We start from the raw sequence: 23077 nt of genomic DNA on the forward strand, positions 1-23077 counted from the left end.
TAACCACTCTGTTGGAATTAAAAGAATTTAAACCCTTTTTGACCGCCAAGGGTGTCTCACTAAAATAAGAGGTGATTGTAAATAAATTGACAGGTTCCACCATTATTTGAACTGGACACGCAGAGTGCTTGGACCCGGAAGCGGCAAAACGTCACGTGTGATGTCAGACTTAACAACCGGATAAGTAAGACTACTATCCCACCATGGTTATCCTGTTTTCCATTGGTAAATATGTAAACAAAAGAAATTATGAAACATAGAGGCATATATAAAAGCATACAACAGTATCTAGAAATTTGGTGTGACGACTCAATACAAATATATACAGATGCATCCAAAGATCCAATCACTGGAAAAACAGGTGCAGCTGTATTCATCCCAAAATATAATGTTAACATCCAAAAAAGAACATCAGATCACCTCTCAGTTTTTTCAGTTGAAATAATGGCCCATATTTTAGCACTGCATTGGGTAGAAGTTAAACCACATAAGGCAGTCATCTGTTCAGATTCCATGTCTTCTTTATCAAGTATTCAGAGTGGAAAATCTATATGTAGTCAAGATCTTTTGAATGAAATAAATCAAATGATTTTTATATTAAATAAACAAAAAAATTATATACAATTTATTTGGGTTCCGGCACATGTGGGTATTGAGGGAAATGAGAAGGTTGATACATTGGCAAAAGAAGCCCTGAAGGCAGAGCATATAAACATACAAGTTCCACTTAGCAAATCGGAGATTAAAGTTATCATTAAAGATTATATTAATAAAATGTGGCAGGATATACGGGATCGTGAGGAGAAAGGAAGACATTTAGGGGTGGCAGTGGCTCAGTGGTTCATGTAGGTTGTCTACAAACCGGAAGGTTGGTGGTTCAAGTGTCAAGTGTCGAGGTGTCCATGAGCAAGACACCTAACCCGGCTGCTCCCGACGAGCTGGATGGTGCCTTGCATGGCTGACACCGCCGTCGGTGTATGAATGGGTGAATGTGAGGCAATATGTAAAACGCTTTGGATGGCCATGGGTCTGTTGAAAGTGCTATATAAATGCAGTCCATTTACCATTTATACAACATTCAGAAAGAAGTGATAGTTAAAAAGTACAGAAGTCTGGGACGGCAGGAGGAAACTATGATAAGGTTGAGAAAAGGGCACACAAGATTAAATAGCTGCTTAAATTTAATAGGAAAACATCAGACTGGATTATGCATTCATTGTGGAGAAGTGGAAAATGTAACACATGTACTCTTGACATGTAGAAAGTATTCTGAAAAAAGGAAAGAAAGAGAGGGCAATGGAAAATGAATTGAATTAAAAAAATCTATTGAGTATGCCTGGATCACAATCTATAATTAAGGATGTTATGATATTTCTGAAAGAAACTCAGCTTGCAAATACGAAATAGATTGGGTTTTTTTCATACAGCTTATAAAATTACATCCCAATGAGTTCAGACCTCAGTCCAGAAGATGGCGGTAATGCACCTCGTTTGCAAACTGCCAATAAAAACCACTGAAGAAGAAGAAACAGCAGGTGGCGGTATGTGCCTATGCTGCGGAAAACGCCAAACCAGCCCCAAAAGAAGAAGACATTTGCGAAGCCGAGCTCTCATGTTGCTAGGAAACAGTTGTTGATCAGTAGCAGCATGTAAAGCAACAAGTCACTTTGTTTTCATATGAGGTGTGATAACGCGTTCACAAATAATGGTAAGCAAGTATTGAATAATAATGAAATTGGATTTATGAAATCGTTAATTTATTGTCAGAAGAAATTTAACGGAAATAAATAAATAAAGCCCATTGCTGTTTTTTTTTGGTAAAGGGTGAAACACTAGCTCATCGGCTAATACAGAAGCCAAAGTTCGATCAAATGTGTTTAGTGCAAATGGCCAATTGAAATGTATAGCCAGCAATATTTTGATTTTGAGACGTCAATCCATTTTTTAATATGTTTAAAAAACGTGGAAATGTATTGTGCTGCGCACGATAGAAATGTACAATATCCAATACAAGAGACCTCACCTTTGTTGAAATGTTCCTGTTTGTCTGTTCATATTCCAGCCGCCAAAGAGAAAATCGTCCAACAAGTCCCAAAAGGGCAAAACTCCAACAGTAGTGGATGGCTTATCCACAGAGGAGATGTCCAAAGAGCAGGTGTGATTTTCTTGAATTTAGAGTTGATATTGTCTGCAAAAAAATATAATAATCATAATAACGGAAATAATAATGTCCTAGTCGGTCCGTTCACCTTAATGAAAATAATAACAACAATAAAAGCCACCCGAAACTACTAGTGTAACGGATACATGGTGTTGCCATAGACAATAAATAAATACATTTGGAAAATAAATATAAACAACATTTATTTATAAATAACACAACTATTTACAACACAAAATAGGTTGGCTTTGCTTGAGTTATTTCTCCGGATTTTGTTGCTTTTAAGAAAAAGAAAAAAAACCTAATTGTTGCCTGTTTAGGTTCGTCACCTCCATTCCTCTTCGACATTTTTACCACTAAAGTTACTACATGGAGCTTTTGTGTGTGTGTGTGTGTGTGTGTGTGTGTGTTTTAAATATATTTCAGGGCTCAATGCTAAGGATTTTTTCAGGGGTTCACATTTTTACTTGCCCTGCCAAAATTTTCACTGGCCCCACCACAAAAAAACTGATAAATAAAATAAAATAGGCCTAGTATTGTTTTTGTTGTTTTTGAGCCATGTAACCTTAATAAATAAGGTTATGACTCTAAAAACTATTATCCTAACTCAAATAATTTTTGGTAACACTTTACTTGAAGGGGTGTGCATACGACTGACATGACACCTTCATAATCATGACATGACACATGTTGAATATGAAGGAGTTTGTATGCATGTTTATGACAACTGTCATTAAGTGTCATTCGCTCAATTATGTCATTTTTAATGCAAAGATGACATTATTTGAGATGTCTTTGTTATGACAACTTGACATAAACCAATACATCATAACCTGTCAGTGTCTTTGTCATGACAACTTGACATTACCTAGACAACATAACGGGTCATAAATCTGTCATAAACATGACATAGCAGATTAATTATCAAATTTTAGAAACTACTTAGCTTTATGGGTTTAATGTGGTTGGTTTTGATGTTGACTGAGGCCATTATAATGTCATGGATTTTGATAAAATCAATCATCCAATAATAATAATAATAATTAAAATGGATAAAATTATATTTTATTGCATTTGAAGACTGATTCACCCAAAATTAAATGAAAACAGTACAATGGTGGGTTAAGTCATGCAGCGTTTGGGCCATATCACTGCAAAAACAGTTAATTACAGCATCCCACACATTTATATTTTCTTGAAATGCTTTTTTACATCATGGATAAGTCTAGCTAAGACACCATCATAATGGCGTACACCTAACCAGTGGTGCCACTCTATCATTTTTACATCATGGATAAGTCTAGCTAAGACACCATCATAATGTCGTACACCTAACCAGTGGTGCCACTCTATCATTTTGAGGTGAGTTTTCAATGACTCGATTTCCTCTATGACGCCATAGTTTAGGTCAAGAAGAATATTTATGACACTGTTATAAAATTATTTGACAGAGTATTAACACTTTATGACATTTTAATGACAAATTCAACTTGTACCACTGTAGTTTAGGTCAAGAAACATATTCATGACACTGTTATAAAATAAGGACAATTTAATGACAAATTCAACTTATACCACTGTAGTTTAGGTCAAGAAACATATTCATGACAGTTATAAAACAATTTGACAGAGTATTGACACTTAATGACAAATTCAATTTGTACCACTGACAAAAGAGGTCATAAAAAATGTATGACATTATAATGGCCTCATGAGAGCCAATGTCAAAACCAACCACATAACAGTTTAATGTAATGTTAACCCATAAAGCTAAGTCGTTTCTTAAGTTTGATAATTAATCTGCTATATCATGATTATGACCGGTTATGTTGTCTAGGTAATGTCAAGTTGTCATGACAAAGACACTGACTGGTTATGATGTATTGGTTTATGTCAAGTTGTCATAACTAAGACATCTCAAATAATGTCATCTTTGCATTAAAAATGACATAATTGAGCAAATGACACTTAATGACAGTAAACATGCATAAAAACTCCTTCATATTCATGACATGTGTCATGTCATGATTATGAAGGAGTCATGTCAGTCTTATGCACACCTCTTCAAGTAAAGTGTTACCAATTTTTTTTATTGTTAAAGACAGTCAGTAATAAAATAAGAACTAATAATAAAATAATGAGCAAAAGCGCAAATAAATACAGCAGAACAAACATATACAAATTAAATAAACAGTTATTTTCATGTAGGTCTAAACTAGATTGTCAGGTCCAAAAATAGTAATCAAATGTAAAATATCACTGCATAGTCTGCATAAAATTATATGTCACTGCAAGTTATTCAGTTAAGAGCAGTGAGTGATTTTTTTTTTGTCTTTTGTTATTTCAATATTTATATAGCCAATGACGATATTTTCCGGCTTTCCATGTTTTCACTGTTATACAGTAGGGGGCGCTATTGCGCATTTCCTGGACAAGTACAGAATCTCCTGATCAAAACACAGACGAAGAAGCAGCAACGTGCGATATCATGTGTAAGCAGATGCATTTGTAAAATAACGCGATCATCAACATTAAACAGCATATAAATCACAACTGCCTAATGTTATTGAATGAAATGTCAACCCAGGATGAGTTATAGGACTGCGAAGCTTTGGGCTGTTGATGAACTCGATCTACAACATCTGTGTTTTGTTCATCGTTCGGACGTAACGTTAGTCTTTTACAAAAACGTGATTTTCTCAGTTTTATGCTCAAATGTTGCTTTTTCATGAAACTTGCAACATTCAAGTGTTGATTGAAAAAATTATGTATGAAGCTAGAATAAAACAGTGGGTCTGTTCTTTCTTTTGATATATTGCATGTTTAGATATTCATACAAGATATTCTGTGGGCCATGAAACTTGTGAAAATGACTATAAATGCTGGCGGTGACTAGCAAATTTCATGTTTACGTTCATTTAAAAGACCTAACCGACTATGTTTACAATGATACTCAACAAGACAAGGCATTTTGATATAATTTTGTGTGAATATTCGTGTGCTGTGAGATGCGTGGCCATGCTTAAGTGTGTTGTTGCTGCGCTTTGCGAGTAGCAAACTGAGAGACACCTGAGAGGGGGGGCTGGGGCGTTTTGGGAGGGCGGGTTGGGGAAACAATGCAAGCACAATTTGTTGATGGCAGCCATTATTTTTTATTTAATTTTTACCAATCAACCTGAAACTCTAATCAACAAAACTCATGAATGTTTTGTAGTTGGAGGAGCACATTGTGCGTCTGCGAGAAGAGCTGGACAGAGAACGAGAGGAACGCAACTATTTCCAGCTAGAGAGGGACAAAATCCACACATTTTGGGAAATCACCAGAAGACATCTGGAAGAGAATAAGTGTGAGCTGAGAAACAGAGAGCGTGAACTGGAGGAGGCTGAGGAGCGCCACCAAGTGGAAATTAAGGTATTAAGAAGAGTCCTGTGGTGATGTCCAAGTCATTTTCTCCTCAATTAATTGCATGTGGGCTCATAATGAATACTTTGTGTGACATGAATCTGTTGTTGTTTAGGTTTATAAGCAGAAGGTGAAGCACTTGCTGTATGAACAGCAGAACATGCTGTCTGAGCTGAAGGCTGAAAGTGTCGTCAGCACCAAACAGCTGCAAAAGGAGCACACTTTTCTCGAGAGTCATCTGCAGAAGGACATGCACAACCTGAAAGTTTACCTAAAAGAGCAAGAGCTGTCCAGTGAGAATGTGCTCAAGAGCATTCATCTGGTATGTGCATGATTATAATATATAATTAGGGTGTGAATTACACAGTGGTGATGAGGTGACTGATATACAGTACACAGCATAAATGAGTACACCCCCTCAGAATAATATAACAAATTCAGCAATTACTCTTTACTTAGAAGACATGTTAGAGTTCTTTAGAGATATAATGTTCCAGGAAGTCTGCTTGACCAATTACCAAAGAAGCATGTTCATATTATTCAGGAAAATATGATTTTCATATCAAAATGATAAAATGCTGTGTTGCAAAAATGAGTACACCCTCCTGAAAGTTACTAAATAAAACTAAAAAAAAAATTTCTGGTGTAAGTTTAAAGCAATTTTTGATCAACTGGTAAGTATGTTGAACCAAAACATTTAAAGAGAAGTAATTTCTTGACCATTAAAAGTGTTATATAGCCCACTGAATCATTCTCAGACTTAATGCTGACAACAATTGTACCACTTGGGAGAGAACTCAGGAGACTTATTTCTTAGCACAAAAGAAGACAGTGGTACAAGAGGATTACCAAATCATTGTTTTAGTTGTAAAAATATAGCAAAAGTTACAGAAATTAAAAAACAATGGCCTTCATTGTAAGCTTTCATTTAATGATGAGTGATTTGTTTTGCTAGGCAAAGAGTAAGAGAAATTCCAAGTGAGTGTCAAAGAGCCAGCAAAAGCTATGAAAAGAGTGAATGTTTATCTCACAGAGTAAGATGCAGCCTGCAGAAGTGACATGCATGGTTGTTGTCCACACTGGAACTACCCACTGTAGCCAAAGCACAATAAAGTCAATTAGCCTTATTAGCCATATTTACAAAATATAGACTTCTGGGAATCCATACTCTGGTCTCATGAGACCAAGTCAATATTTTTTTATCTAACAGCATCTAAAATGTTCTGGTTTTGCTAAAGGAGGAATACAGTGAAAAGTGCCTGGTTCCCACAGTGAAGTTCAGTGATAGTAAAGCTCTTATATAGGGATCTATGTGTGCTGAAGGTGTGAGAGAGTTTTGTTTTATCAATGCTGTCATGAATTCACACACCACTGTGTAATGTAATACAAAAAACTTGAAGCAGAAGATGCTACCCCCTCCTATTGATGCTATTCACTGCGTTGTTGGGCATTTTTTCAACATGACATATGCATTCTCCCAAGGTGAAAACCCTTCTGTGGATATGTATTTAACCCAGTCTTAACACTCTTAAGCACCTGTGGGGATTCTGTAGAGACAAGTTGAGCAACACTCCCCATTAAAGATCAGGGCATTTAAGGAGGTCAGCATCCAAGAGTTAAACAGGACAGATGTGACAATTTATCATGAACTTGTACTCTCCATGCCAAGAAGCAATCAGAGCAGATACTTAAAATTATGGAGGACATACTAAGTACTAGAATATTATACATTTGTTGAATGAAATCTAGGGTGTGCTAATTTCTGCAATACTTCATTCAAACAAAATTGCCAAATTTACTTATTTTACGGATATTAATGACATATATTTCTCTGGTTTTTAGGGCTGTAATCAACCAAAGAAAATCTTGGTCGACTGAAGTCCTGAAATTTTCGACTAAAAATCAACTAAAAATGACGTTAGGAAAAAAAACTTTTAATTAATTAGCAGCACACTGTGCGCAGTACTTGGTAGCCTTGTTGTCTGCCTAAATTAATTATAAATAAACATAAAAAAACTAGTAGGCTATTTGCAGTATATTAAATCGTTTTTGACCTGATTATTTTGCACTGAAATTAGTCTGACACACGAGTCTGTCGGCTCTTACAGCGTTGCATCACGTGCACCTGCGCAATATCATAGCCTATGATTTCCGAAAATATAGTACTATGTTGTCAACTAGTGATATCATCACAAGAACTTTTGAGGAATATGCAACATAATTTAGACAATTGTTTTTGTCATATGTATTATAATAACTGACAGACACTATAATTTCAGCCGCTCTGTGAACAGAGGAGCTTAGCTCAGCTTTCACGACTGAGACACGAATAGACTATTGACTTAAAGCTTTTACTCTTAAACACAAAAGGCACGTCCACTGTAATAAAAAAGGAATATTTATTAAACAAGCCAGATCAAGAGCAGAAAAAACTCTCTCACAATTAAATAAATAATATACAGCAAAGTATAGCCTAACGTTACTTCAATCTGTCTCTCTTCTCCAGTGGGTTGGGCTAATCCAAAAGAAGTGAAAACAAGGGGGGTGTTCTGAAGACAGACTGTTACCGGTGAAACAGGGATGCTCTGAAAACGCCCCCATTAGCAATTAGTGCTTTCCACCTGATGAAATGAACGCGGCAAAACTGACAGTGCAGATCCACTTTTGCGGCACAACTGAAGCGTGGTGTTGTGACGCTTCCCCTCATGTGTCTGTTGATGGGCGTTCCTCAAGTTTACCGCTATGGACGTGCGTTTGAGCCAGTGGGGAATGAAAAACAAAGGACCAGTTAGAGACTTCCCTCAGTCACCATGTGCTCTACTTCTATTGGATAGTCGCGTCACGTTCAACGGATTCATTTGCATGAAGATGGGCTTCGGCCAGCTTTTTTGACGCCACCCATCAGAGTCCTGCACGGGTCCGATTTTAAAAACCCGCACCCGCCCGTACCCGCAGTGCTTAAACCCGCATCCGACCCGTTTTCCGACAGCAGCACTAAATAAAATCCGCACCCGACCCGCTTAAAATAGAACCGACACCCGACCCGCACCCGAAATAAAATCAGTTTAGCATATCACATTATAGACACACTTACAAAAATGTTTATTGCCAGCATACAGAAGTTATTACACGACCATTAACACAAGGACAACTTCTGCCGGGAGCTTAACGTGGCTTAATGTAGCCTACTGTTATTAAGAGACCAAAATAAATATAATACTAATAACGTATACTATGTACAAAAAAATCAGATGAGCCCAGAATATGAACGCAACGCGTATAATTACACGTTAAACGTTTTCCTACCATAGAAAAACATAATAAAAAAAAAACACTTAACGTGGCTTAATGTACTAAGACAGTGTTATTAAGAGACCAAACTCTGGAAACATTACACAAATACTGTTCGATAGAACTGCTTGTGCTTGGTTTGTTACCACAGTTATCTGCGTGCTTCCTCAGCGATGAAGTTCCACATTTGTGTCTATCTTTTCTTAAACTCCTCATGATCCATCTCGACGAGTGCAGGCAGAGCGCGCGCGGTTGTGATTCTTCTGTTAGGGCACGCGCGCGCCGCGCGGCCACAGATAAACTGATATGGATTTGAAATTTTTATCAACTTGGAATACAGGCAAGGCATATTTTTGTATATGCATATTTTTAGGAACACATCTACAATATACATGCATATATTGTTTATATATAGGCCTATATTCGTTTGCACGTGACTGTTTAAAACCCGTGTTTAGACCCGTGTTTCTCCCTTGTCCGACCCGCACCCGTATCCGACACACTAGGATGTTTTTCACCCGTTTCAGCAATATTCGTGGGTCACCCGTCGGGTACCCGCACCCGTGCAGTACTCTACCACCCATAGAAATAAAGTGGAGTGCAGCGCGACAGAAGTGTTGCACGGACAAGTGGATCCACACCTTGATGAAATTAATGCAGCGTGGCAAAACTGATTAAATGAACGCGGCAAAAAATCGACCAATCCGAATTTTGGTCGAGCCAGATCGTATCGACTAAAGGCCCTTTCACACCGGACGCGTAACAAAAAAGCGAAGCAGAAAAAGCGAATATTTCGTGTGTGAATAGTTCGCGTCAAAACCATTCACATCAGCCGCGACGCGAGTTTGCAACGTTTCAGAGCTCCAACATTCCAAAACATTTGCGGCGACAGCTGAGAAAACACGGACACTTCCTCATTCAGTGGAGACGAGCTTTTCATTTTCTTTAAAAGACCGAAAAGAAGGTTTTGGGTGCACCCAGTCTTAAAGAACAGAGAGTCTGAAGGGGAGTATGCTAATCTTGTACAGGAGCTAAAACTTTATCATGGCCAGTTCCGCACTTACTTTCAAATGTCCGTGGGACAATTTGAGGAGCTCCTCCAGAGACGGTAGCACCACATCTGACGAGACAAACACACACTTCAGGAACCAATCGATCCGGAGCAGGTGTGTTTCCAGCTGTGTTTCCAGTTGAGTCACAATGTAAACATTTAAGTGCCACAGTCGTACTGACGGAAACACATTCACTTCGCGGACACAATTAGGTTAGAAAAAAAATCAACGTATTGATTATAATATCGTAATCTGTACCCTACAGTGGGCAAACACAGCTGCATCTGTACAGCTGTAAACACAACTACAGCTGTAATCTCTTGAGAAATGCGATACCTGGCAAAGGTTAAGTCAAGTCAAGTCAACTTTATTTATATAGCGCTTTTAACAATGTAGATTGTTTCAAAGCAGCTTTACAGTGTTAAACAGGAAAATAATGCAGCATAATTTTATTCAGCTGTATAGCCATTCTGGAAAAAACGCTGATGTCATCAGTTCATTTCAATTATCATACAGTGACAGTGTGGGCTTTAGATCAATAATTAGATCAGTAATTTAGTTTAAATGGTTAAATTAGTTTATTAATTAGATTTATTTCGATGTTTAGTTGAAAAATTTAGTGTCCCCAACTGAGCACGCCAAGCCAGAGGCAACAGTGGCAAGGAAACCAAAACCCCATTAGGTGACCTAATGGAGAAAAATCCAGAAACCAGGCTCAGTCGGGGTGCCAGTTCTCCTCTGGCCAATTAACAAACAGCGTATTATTATTATTATTCTGGCAGCTTTACAGCTCAGAGGTCATAATAGATCGGAATATTTGAGGGACCAGGGGCATCATGCTGGAGACGGGTTCCCATTCAGTCGGTCACATTCAATGTACGTCGGACGTACCGACGAATTGGGATCACTTCAGGGAGCCCCTATCAGCTTCGAGATATAGAGAACAGGCCAATGGGCCATTGGTGTGCGAGATTTGCATCTCGCGCTCCGCCCCGCGCCGCGGGTATAAACAGGAAGCGAGAGCGAATGCACGCTGTCATTCACTTCGGAGCCGAACGGCGTTGATGAAGCAAGACTGCTTTCCTGAAAGAGAGCCTATCTGCAAGAGAGATGCTCCAGAGAACGAAAAGGACGCTCTGTGTTGGCGAAAAGGCACAATCAGCGCGACCGCATGTTCACCGCTGCATCAGCATAACAAACTGCTGTTCTCACAGCAACTGTCGGTCTGGTGAGGGCATTTGTTTCAGTGAGCGCAAACACAGGACTGCACTTACCACCTGTGTGTTGCCGCGGTCTTCCCCTGGGTGCTTCAGCACTGTTTAAAGAGCGTTTCCTCACAAAAGAGCAACACGGGTGTGACACTGCGTCTTTCTCAAGACGTCATTCCACTCGTGCTTCTGGATGCGGTTGTTTCCTGTCCTGACGGCCACGATCCCTCTCGCATAAACATGTTGAGACTGTGTTCGTGGGTGATCCATGTTCTCTCAGGGGAACGGGATCACGTCGACGCGCTGGTCATCTCACCTTCCGCGTGAGGGTTGAGTGTTCAGCGCGCCGTGTGCCGTCTGGCTGCCGGGTGACAGCGCGGGTTGCCACGGCAACTCTGCGCGCGTCACTCGGCGCCTCCGATGCGCGGTCGAGACTATGATGCCTCAAACGGGGTTGAGTCCCTTCGCTTATACCCCGATCTAGTCTCTTTTCTGGTGCAGCAGAGGGGGGACTATTTTGGCTGATAAGCCTGGGTGACCTGAGGATTACAGTGAGGCTTCCCCGCCGCGTACATCTCTGTGGGCCCCTCACTCCTCTATCGCATCGCAAGCATGTTGAGACTGTGTTCGTGGGTGGTCTATGCTCTCTCATGAGAGCATAGCCACGTCGGCGCGCTGTTCGTCTTGCCTTTTTCATAAGGGCTTGAGTGTTCAGCGCGCCGTGTGCCATCTCATGGCCACGCCCACTGTCTCACGTGTCTGCTGGTAGCTTACAGATGGGATTGCTGGTCCTTGAAAGGGGACCTAGCGTTTCATTTGGGTCTCTAGCAGAGGACAGATGTCAATCGCTGCATCGGAGAGAGGGCTGTTATGTGTTGAAAATGAAGATGATGCTGAGATTCCCACCATAATAGTGGGCGCTCGTGCTGAATCAGATTCATACTTGACAGCCATGCTTTCCCGGATGGCTGAGACATAGTGCAACGCGTAAATCGCCTTGCCTGCCCCTTGCCTTTTTTCGGATGTGCATTGGAAGGCTTTGGCATTGTGGAACTATTGGTGCCAAAATATGGAACACCAATAGGGCCATAATCTGTATAAAGTTTTCCTCTCTCTCACTACCCTCATCGGTGGGGTGGCAGTGCCACTGGCAGGCCACCTCCGCCCTGCTTAGTGCACGAGGGTAGTTCTGAGCCGAGGTTGAGCTGCGCACAGCGCTGGCCCTTGGCTAGACGATGTCCACCCTGGTCCAGAAACACAATTGACCCGGATTTGGTCTGGAACTGTTCTTCCCCGGAGGAGGGCCGGGTGGAAAACCATTAGTAATTCTGTTCCGCCACTGATGTTAAAAACAGCCAGTGGTACCCAAATAATTTTTTTTTTTTAAAAAGAGCAGTTCCAATACCTCTGGGTCTCGGGAGTTCAGGAATGGCAGCGTGTGACGCTACAAAGCCTCGCCACTCTCATTCCCCTCTTCTCAGGGGTGCGTGGACAACAGTGCGCGACGCTATGCCTCGCCACTCTTGTTCCCCGCTGAGGAAGGAGGTGAGGCAGACCGTGCGCAACGCCACAAAGCCTTGCCACGCTCAGCCCCTCCTTCATTTGGGAGCGCGCTTGGCGGTGGTCGACGCTCCCATGCCTCGCCACCCTCAGACGCCTCTCCCTTCGCCAGCAGGGGGCGCCGGCTGTGGGAACGCACTCAAGCGGCCTCCCCACACTCGCACGCCCCCTCCGCGGACGCAGGTAAGTGTTGCACAGCACACTCAGATCCCACTTCGGGCCGCTCCATGCCGTCCGAGTCGGATCCCTGCATTCCGCGTCGCTGCCCCGCTGCGGGTACGTCTGTGGTTAATCCCCTTGCTCTGTGTCTGGAAGACTGGCTAGAGCTTCCCAGCCCGTCTCGGGGCCGTACCATCAGACTCGGCTATGCGATTCAGTTCGCCAGGCGTCCCCCTAAGTTTGGGGGCGTTCACTTCCCAGTAGCGAAGGAGAACGCCCCCGTGCTCCGGGCGGAGATCGCAGTCCTACTGGCGAAGGACGTGATGGAGCCGGTCCCTCTAGCCGATATGAGGTCCGGGTTCTACAGCCCGTACTTCATTGTACCCAAGAAAGGCGGCGGGTTATGGCCGGTCTTGGACCTGCGATTCTTGAACCGGTCCCTTCACAGGCTGCCGTTCAGAATGCTAACGCAGAAGCGCATCTTCAGGTGCGTCCGTCCCCAAGATTGGTTTGCAGCGATCGACCTGAAGGACGCGTACTTTCATTCTCGATTCCCCTCGACCGGCCCTTTCTGCGCTTCGCGCTCGAGGGACGGGCATGTCAGTACCGCGTCTTGCCCTTCGGCCTGTCCCTGTCGCCCGCGTCTTTACGAAGGTTGCGGAGGTGGCCATTGCCCCCATGAGAGAGCATGGTGTTCGCATTCTCAACTACCTCGACGACTGGCTGATCCTTGCCCAGTCGTGAGAGCAGTTGTGCGAACACAGGGACAAGGTGCTCAGTCACCTCAGCCAGTTGGGACTTCGGGTCAACTGGGAGAAGAGCAAACTCTGTCCCACACAGAGGATCTCTTTTCTCGGTATGGAGATAGACTCGGTCGCCATGACAGCGCGCCTCACCGAGGAGCGCGTCCAGTCAGTGTTGAACTGCTTGAATTCGTTCAAAGGCAGGACAGCGGTACCACTGAAACATTTTCAGAGGCTCCTGGGGCATATGGCATCCGCAGCCGCAGTAACGCCGCTCGGATTGCTTCATATGAGACCGCTTCAACGCTGGCTACACGATCGAGTCCCGAGATGGGCGTGGCACAACGGTTCCCTCCGTGTCCAAGTGACTCCGAGATGCCGCCAAACCTTCGGCCCATGGTCGGACCCTTTGTTTCTACGGGCAGGAGTTCCCCTAGAACAAGTGTCCAGGCACTCCGTTGTCTCCACGGATGCCTCATCCACAGGTTGGGGTGCCACGTACAACGGGCTTGCAGTTTCGGGTCTGTGGACGGGGCCTCAACTGCAATGGCATATCAATTGCCTCGAGTTGTTAGCAGTTCGTCTTGCACTCAGCCGCTTCAAAGTTCCGCTCAGAGGCAAGCACGTTCTGGTCCGTACGGACAACACTGCGACCGTTGCGTACGTCAAAAAACAGGGTGGTCTACGCTCTCGTCGCATGTCACAACTCGCCCGCCATCTCCCTTTATGGAGTCAGAAGCATCTGAGGTTGCTTCGTGCCATTCACATTCTGGGCCTGCTCAATCGTGCAGCCGACGAGCTGTCACGTCAGCCGGTGCTTCCGGGAGAATGGCGACTCCATCCCCAGGCGGTCCAGCTAATCTGGAGACGTTTCGGGGCCGCACAGGTAGACCTGTTTGCCTCCCCAGAGACGACCCACTGTCAGTGGTTTTATTCCTTGACCGAGGGAACCCTCGGGTCGGATGCCCTGGCCCACAGCTGGCCCCGGGAAGAACGCAAGTATGCGTTTCCCCCAGTGAGCCTTCTTGCGCAGACACTGTGCAAAGTCAGGGAGGACGAGGAGCAAGTCCTGTTGGTCGCTCTATATTGGCCCAACCGGACTTGGTTCCCGGAACTAATGCTCCTTGCGACAGCACCTCCCTGGCCCATTCCTCTGAGGAAGGACCTCCTGACTCAGAGACGGGGCACCCTATGGCACCCGCGTCCAGACCTCTGGAAACTCCATGTCTGGTCCCTGGACGGGACGCGGAGGTTCTAGGTGACCTACCGCAAGCGGTAGTTGACACCATCACTTCCGCTAGAGCCCCCTCTACGAGGCGCCTCTATGCGTTGAAGTGGAACCTGTTCGTCGATTGGTGCTCTTCTCGCCGAGAAGACCCCCGAAGATGTTCGATCGGATCTGTGCTTGCCTTTCTAGAAGATGGGTTGGAGCGAAGGCTGTCTCCCTCCACCCTCAAAGTCTATGTTGCCGCTATCGCCACTAATCATGAGCTAGTAGATGGAAAATCTCTAGGTAAGCACGATCTGGTCGACAGGTTCCTTAGGGGGGCGAGGAGGTTAAATCCGCCTCGCCCTCCCTCCATACCCTCTTGGGACTTAACTCTGGTGCTAACTGCACTACAGAGAGAACCCTTTGAGCCTCTGCAGTCAGCTGAGTTGAAAATTCTGTCGTTAAAGACAATACTCCTGACTGCGTTGGCCTCCATCAAGAGGGTAGGGGACCTGCAGGCTTTTTCGGTTGACGAATCGTGCCTGGAATTCGGGCCCGGTAACTCTCATGTGATCATGAGACCCCGGCCTGGATATGTGCCCAAGGTTCCCACTACTCCCTTCCGGGACCAAGTGGTGAGCCTGCAAGCGCTGCCTTCGGAGGAGGCAGACCCAGCCCTAGCTTTTCTCTGTCCCGTCCGTGCTCTCCGGACTTACGTGGACAGAACACAAAGCTTCAGGACCTCAGAGCAGCTCTTCGTCTGTTACGGAGGACAGCGGAAGGGAAAGGTTGTCTCCAAGCAGAGGATGGCCCACTGGATAGTGGATGCCATCGTCTTGGCTTATGAGTCCCAAGACGTGCCCTGCCCGCTCGGGTTAAGAGCCCACTCCACTAAGGGTGTTGGCTCTTCCTGGGCGCTGGCTCGTGGCGCCTCGCTGACAGATATTTGTAGAGCTGCGGGCTGGGCGACACCTAACACGTTCGCTAGATTCTATAGCCTCCGTGTAGAGCCGGTATCTTCCTGTGTGCTCACTTCCCATAGTCAGTAACACCGAAATGCCTGTTCTAGTGTCGGCTTGCTGCGCCATTCCCTCCCCTATGGTAGATGGATGCGTGCGCTTATTCTGCTCCAGTCGAGTTCCCCGGAACGGCGAACCCTGTTGAGTCCTCCGCAACCCACGGCAGTCGGACGTGGCGGAGCGTTCGACGCCAGGTCTAACACTCGTATGCATTGGTCGAACTTGTGTTAGGCTGGGTTCCATATGTAGTGACCCCCACGGCGGTCCCATATGTGTATTCTTCCACGGTACGGCTCCCTACGGCGAGCCCGTGTCTTTCCCTCGGCAGAGTCTCCTCTGCCGTCCCAGGTACGTGTTGTCCCCCTCCACTAATTGGCCGGGGCCACCCCTGGGACTTCCGTATGTTGTGCTGCCCACGGCCAGCCCATACGTTTATTCTCCACATGGTAACTCCCTCTGGGCATGACGTGGCTTCCGCAGCGGCCTTCACAGGCACGCTTTCCCAGCGTTATCCAATACAGTCAGCTGAATGGGCTTTTGCGGAACAGCAGCTTGGACTCTCCCTGCGTGAATTCCCCGCCCGCATCAGATCGGGGTCTGAGGGGCTCATCGCTGGGCGCTGGAAGTGGTAGTAACTATGGCGTTTTCCATAAGGGATCCCAATTCGTCGGTATGTCCGACTTACGTCGAACGTGACCGACTGAATGGGAACGTCTCGGTTACGTATGGTAACCCACGTTCCCTGAAGGAGGGAACGGAGACGTACGTCCCGTCGCCACAGTTGCTGTACCATCACTGCAGGTTGAGCCACTAAGTTCGGCTCCTCAGTGAAAAACAGCGTGCATTCGCTCTCGCTTCCTGTTTATACCCGCGGCGCGGGGCGGAGCGCGAGATGCAAATCTCACACGCCAATGGCCCATTGGCCTGTTCTCTATATCTCGAAGCTGATAGGGGCTCCCTGAAGTGATCCCAATTCGTCGGTACGTCCGACGTACGTCTCCATTCCCTCCTTCAGGGAACATGGGTTACCATACGTAACCGAGACGTTTATTGAGGATGATGTTGATTAAATAATTATTAAAGTGCAATATTCGAATGATCGGAGGCAACACGCTGGAGACGGGTTTATTGTGGATGACATATCGATTTAAGTATTATTTAATTGTAATATTCAAACAAACGGAGTCAACACGCCGGAGACGGGTTTATTTAGATGCCGTGTCGATGAGGCAGTTGCAGGGGGAGTCTAATCACGGTCTCTGCAGACACTTCAGGGTCCTGTGTTGGTCTTCTCTGGGCTCAGGTCCACCATCCAAATACGGCCCGGATCCAGCTGACTGCAGTAAACCTCGGGATAAAACAGAGAGACTATCATTAGCGTAGATGCCATTCTTCTGATGATGTAACGAGTACATCAGGTGTTATGGGAAGTGTTCCCGGTTCCGGCTGACCTAGTTAATGCAGCCTAACAATCATTTCATTGAAAAAGGGTTTTATGTGTATGCCACAGTAAAGAGATGTGTTTTTAGTCTAGATTTAAACTGACAGAGTGTGTCTACTTCCCGAACAATGTTAGGAAGACTGTTCCAGAGTTTCGGAGCTAAATAGGAAAAGGATCGACCGCCTGCAGTTGATTTGGATATTCTCGGTATTATCAACTGGCCAGAATTTTGAGACCGCAGTAGACGTGATGGAGTATAATATGTTAAGAGCTCGCTCAAGTATTGGGGAGCTAAACCATTTAGTGCTTTGTAAGTAATAAGCAAGATTTTAAAATGTATGCGATGTTTAATAGGCAGCCAGTGCAGTGTTGACAGAACTGGGCTAATATGGTCATACTTCCTGGTTCTAGTAAGAACTCGAGCTGCTGCGTTTTGGACCAGCTGGAGTTTATTTATTAAGCAAGCAGGGCAACCACCCAGTAGAGCATTACAATAATCTAGCCTTGAGGTCATGAAGGCATGAACTAACTGTTCAACATTTTGCATTGAGAGCATGTGCCGTAATTTAGATATATTTTTTAAGATGGTAGAATGCAGTTTTACAGATGCTAGAAACGTGGCTTTCAAACGAAAGATTGGTATCAAAGAGCACACCCAGGTTCCTCACTGACGACGAGGACTTGACAGAGCAGCCATCAAGTGTTAGACAGTATTCTAGGTTACTACTTGTGGAGCTTTTTTGTCCAATAATTAAAAATTAATTTTTTTCTGAATTGAGTTGCAGGAAATTACCGGTCATCCAATGTTTTATATCAGCTATGCATTCCGTAAATCTTGTGAATTGGTAAGTTTCTTCAGGGCGTGAAGAAATATAGAGCTGAGTATCGTCAGCATAACAATGAAAACGAACGCCATGCTTCCTAATGATATCTCCCAGTGGTAGCATGTGGATTGAATGTGGATTGAATGGGAAGTGACATCAACTGGCCATTTCATCACCTTTGTTTCCTTGTATGTGATTGGTTTAAGCCTTTTCTATCGCTGCGAGTGTTAAAAAAAATCGTCATTGAAACAAAAAAAAATAAACGTTGTTTTTTCGCCGCAGCACATTCGCGTTTGGTGTGGAAGCTCTCATTACACAAACAGCTGATCAAAAATTAAAACCATTGTGCGAATTATACGAAATCGCGTCCAGTGTGAAAGGACCTTTATAATCGACTAATCGACTGGGAGGTTACAGCCCTACTGTTTTTATTAAGTAAATGTTTAATACATTTAAATTTTGCCATCTTTCCATGAATTGTATTGGTGATCATTAAGAAAATACATATTTTGTTTTTGTTCAGAGGGGGTGAACTCAATTATGTTGTGCACTGTATATATATGTATACATACATACACTTAGCTCACATGACGATACACAATATTGGGTTCATGAGAACGAGACAATATTTTTAACTAAGAAACACTATATTTAAGAAATATTCAATGACAAAAATGACTGGAAAAAATATTCAACTTTTATTCGACTGACAATTTATTCGACAATTTTTTTCATGCCTGTAAACAGGGCCTAAAACGTCTCGGTTACGTATGTTACCCTCGTTCCCATGAGGAGGGAACGGAGACGTAACGTAAGGGGGTTACGTGGGGGTTTCACTTAGAAGCCAATCATCTTCGAGATCTTAGAAAACGCCTAATGGCAGTGCGGAATTTGCTGGGTCTGCCTCCTCCAAAGGCAGCGCTTGCAGGTTCACCACCTGGTCTCTGAACAGAGTGGTGGGAACTTTGGGCACATATCCAGGCCAAACTCCAGGGACGCTTCGTCAACCGAAAATGCCTGCAGGTCCCCTACCCTCTTGATGGAGGCCAAAGCGGTCAGGAGCTCTTCATAGACAGGAACTTAAGATCTACTGACCGCAAAGGCTCAAAGGGAGCCCTCTGCAGAGCATCTAAAACTACTGCAAGGTCCCAAGAGGGCACGAAGGGAGGGCGAGGAGGATTTAGTCTCCTGGCTCCCCTCAGGTACCTGATGATCAGGTCGTGCTGACTTACCTGTTTGTTCTCCAAGAGGTCGTGGTAGGCTGATATAGCGGCCACGTAAACCATCCAACCCTTCCTGGAGGAACGAGAGCACAGACTCGATTGGGCATTTCCAGGGGTCTTCTTGGCGAGAAGAACACCAGGTGACGAAGAGGTTCCACTTCAACGCATAGGCGTGTCGTGTAGACTCTGCCCTAGCGGAAGTGATTGTAGCCACCACCGGAGGTGGTAGAGTACTCAAACCTGCCGGTTCCAAAGATCGGGACGCGGGTGCCAAAGGGTGCCCCGTCTCTGAGAGAGAAGGTCCTTCCTCAGAGGAATCGGCCAGGGAGGGGCTGTCACAAGGAGTAGGAGTTCTGAGAACCAGGTCTGGCTGTGCCAGTACGGGGCGACCAAAATGACCTGCTCCTTGTCCTCCCTGATCTTGCACAGAACCTGTGCGAGAAGGCTCACTGGGGGAAACGCATACTTGCGTAGGCCCCGCGGCCAGCTGTGCGCCAGTGCATCCGTACCGAGTGTGCCCTCCGTCAGGGAATAAAACAGGCTGCAATGGGAAGAGTTGTGGGAGGCAAACAGATCTATCTGTGCATTGCCGAACTGTTCCCAGATCAGCTGGACCGTCTGGGGATGGAGTCTCCATTCTCCAGGGAGTGGCCGAGACCGTGAGAGCTCGTCGGCTGCACGGTTCAGTTCTCCCGGGATATGGACAGCACGAAGGGACCTCAGATGCTTCTGACTCCATAAGACGAGATGGCGGGCGAGTTGAGACATACGGCGGGAGCGTAGACCACCCTGGTGGTTGATGTACGCTACTGTGGCCGTGTTGTCTGACCGGACTAGTACATGTTGACCCTTCAGCAACGCTCGGAAGCGGTGCAGGGTGAACCGTACTGCCAGCATCTTGAGGCAATTGACATGCAGGACGTGCTGGGGTCCTGTCCAGGGGCCCACGGCAGCATGTCCATTGCACATGGCACCCCAGCCCGTGGTGGAGGCATCAACAACATGCCTGGAAACTCGTTCTAAGGGCACACCTGCCTGTAGAAAGCTGAGGTTCGACCACGGGGTGAGAGTCTGAAGGCAGGCCTGAGTCACTGGGACCTGTAGCGTCCCCGACTGCCATGCCCATCTCGGGACTCGATTGCGAAGCAAGTGCTGAAGGGGTCTCTTATGAAGCAATCCGAGTGGCGTTACCGCGGCTGCAGATGCCATATGCCCCAGGAGCCTCTGAAATAACTTCAGTGGAACCGCACTCTTGCTCTCGATTGGACGGAGGCAAGTCAGCAGTGACTGCGCGTGCTTGCTGGTAAGCTGTGTGCACATGGCGACCGAGTCGATATCCATACCGAGAAAAGAGATCCTCTGCACGGGGCAGAGTTTGCTCTTCTCCAAGTTGACCCGAAGGCTCAGATGAGCTAAGTGCTTGAGCACTAGGTCTCTTTGTTCGCACACCTGCTCTCGAGAGTAACTCAGTATGAGCCAGTCGTCGAGGTAGTTCAGGATGTGAACCCCGTGCTGCCTGAGTAGCGCAAGGGCTGCCTCGACAATCTTCGTAAAGACGCAAGGGGACAGAGCTAGCCCGAATGGGAGGACCGCGTACTGATATGCCCGCCCCTCGAAAGCAAACCGTAGGAATGGTCTGTGTCGAGGTAGGATGGAGACATTGAAAAAGGCGTCCTTCAGGTCGATTGCTGCAAACCAGTCGGCTGGACGAACGCATTCGAAAAGGTGTTTTGCTGTCAACATCCTGAACGGAAGCCTGTGAAGGGATCGGTATGAGGATGCACAGATCCAGGATTGGTCGGAACCCACCGGTTTTCTTGGGTACAATGAAGTAGGGGCGTTAGAAGCCGGACCTCATTTCGGCTGGAGGGACAGGCTCGATCGCACCCTTCGCCAGTTGGGTGGCAACCTCCGCACGCATGACAGGGGCATTGGGCCCCACCATGGTATAGCGGACTCCCCGAGAGCGACCCAGCGAGACAGTCCCGGAAGCTGTAGCCAGGCTCCCAGGAAATGCACCAACGGGGTCATTCGGACCACAGACGTACCCCGGGTGGGGCAGCGAGGCAGCGTGACTGGCCCGGACGTGGGAGGCAAAGCGTCCCAGTGTGGGGGCAAAGTCAGCAGCTGCGTCCTGACAGAGGAGACCAGGGAAGGACACGCGTTCCACTGGGGTCTGCTCTGAGAGGAGGCTGGCTACAGAGAGGGACGACAGTGGTGTGGCCCGGGGACACCGGTCACCGGTCACCGGTCTCTGGGGGCTCAGGGATGGGAGTGTTAGTTCTTTCTTTAACCACATTAAGGTGCTCCCCAGTGTGGTTAAAGCCGGGGCCGGGGCCGGAGCCGGGCCCGCGATTTCAGCCTGGACAAAATCCAGGTACGATTGTGGTGCGCCAGAGGGGGGTGTGGCCCGAGGCACAAGCGTCAGGGCTTTGTTCCACACGTCACCCCTTAGATCACCCTGGCCACCAGCCAAAACGCGGCGTTACACCAACGCCACTGGAAGGTTGTTCGTCTCGAAGGCTGACAAAGACTCAGAATCAGGCTTGTAGGAGTGAAGAGTAGTTCTTGGCTCCTTAGCAGAAACATAATGTGATGTTGCCAGCATACTTCCTTATATACCCACGCAGTGGTGCGGAGTTACGCATACAAATTCCGCATGCCCATGGCATTGGCACTGCCATTGGGTGTTTTCTAAGATCTCGAAGATGATTGGCTTCTAAGCGAAACCCCCATTCGTCAGTCACTAACATTACACGGAGTGACTGAACGAAAGGGAACTTACTTTTTGCCACACCTGCCAATGAGAACACACCTGTTAATTGAGAAAATTTACCAGCCATAAAAAATTTTACCGGCCATGAAACTACTACTGCAACTAACTACTATGATTTTAAATTGTCCTAACTTAACTTTACTTACTTTACTTAATGTTTATTTATTAAAATATAAAACAACTACAAACAGATTTATTGATTTAATAACTGGATACCAGTTGCCGATTTGTTTAAGCAAATGTTTTGTTGTTGTTTATTTGCTCTATAACAGGCCAAACTGGCCTTGAACAAACAATATCTATTGCCATTTGAAATTAGAGGCAACCACTGCATTTTAATCATGATCCAAACAAAGAGCAGTTGTTTTTATTTAAATTATATTGTATAATTTCAAGATTTAAAGTAAAAACAGAATGGTATGATTTAGCTTTGTAAAATGATGCTACATAAGACACCTGCATAGAACACAACTGACGGACTGAATGAAAATGTAAATCCACTCTCTGACAGTAGGTTCCGCTTATGGAGCAACGAAATAGCGTTTCCTTGGTTACCGCTGTACAGAAAGCAGCCCTGCACTTAAACACTACTTTACTATGCTTTAAAACTACTCTGAAGACAGTCAGTTCCCCTCAGAGATACATTAATATAAACCCCAACCCCCAATTCAATAATTATGTTTTTCAAGCATCACAAACAGTGAGCTGCTGTTCCTGGTACAGTATTTTCTCTGCTTGCGCATCTGTGTCCTCCTCTTTGCGTCTGTATCCAGCTTGTATCTGTGTTAATGTCCTGTTTATAGACTTTGTCATATTTCCACACAAATTACATTTTGGGAAATGATTGCAATTCAGTTTGTGTGCTAGTCCAGAACAGAGATTGACTAAAAGACGTTTGACGATCGTGTGTTTGGAGCAGATGCCAAAAAAGATCATTTGATTTACTTGTGTCAGAACAAAATTGAAACGGCGAAGGTCTGACTGACTATCTCTATTTAAAAACTGTC

The 23077-nt window shown here is 45.4% G+C and overlaps 1 protein-coding gene across 2 annotated transcripts in view; it reads left to right on the forward strand.

Moving 5' to 3' along the window:
- Nucleotides 1-1516: 1516 nt before the first annotated feature.
- Nucleotides 1517-23077, forward strand: part of drc4 (dynein regulatory complex subunit 4) — a 114212-nt gene continuing 92651 nt past the window's right edge. For both annotated transcript variants that reach the window (XM_079825215.1, XM_079825216.1), the window contains exons 1-4: nt 1517-1708; nt 2063-2155; nt 5376-5573; nt 5680-5886. In XM_079825215.1, coding sequence (XP_079681341.1) covers nt 1706-1708; nt 2063-2155; nt 5376-5573; nt 5680-5886 — 501 coding nt within the window. In that variant the 5' untranslated portion in view covers nt 1517-1705. The remainder of the gene's footprint in view (nt 1709-2062; nt 2156-5375; nt 5574-5679; nt 5887-23077) is intronic.

This window comes from Gobio gobio (assembly GCF_949357685.1).
Source record: "Gobio gobio genome assembly, chromosome: 9".
Taxonomy (NCBI): Eukaryota; Metazoa; Chordata; class Actinopteri; order Cypriniformes; family Gobionidae; genus Gobio; species Gobio gobio.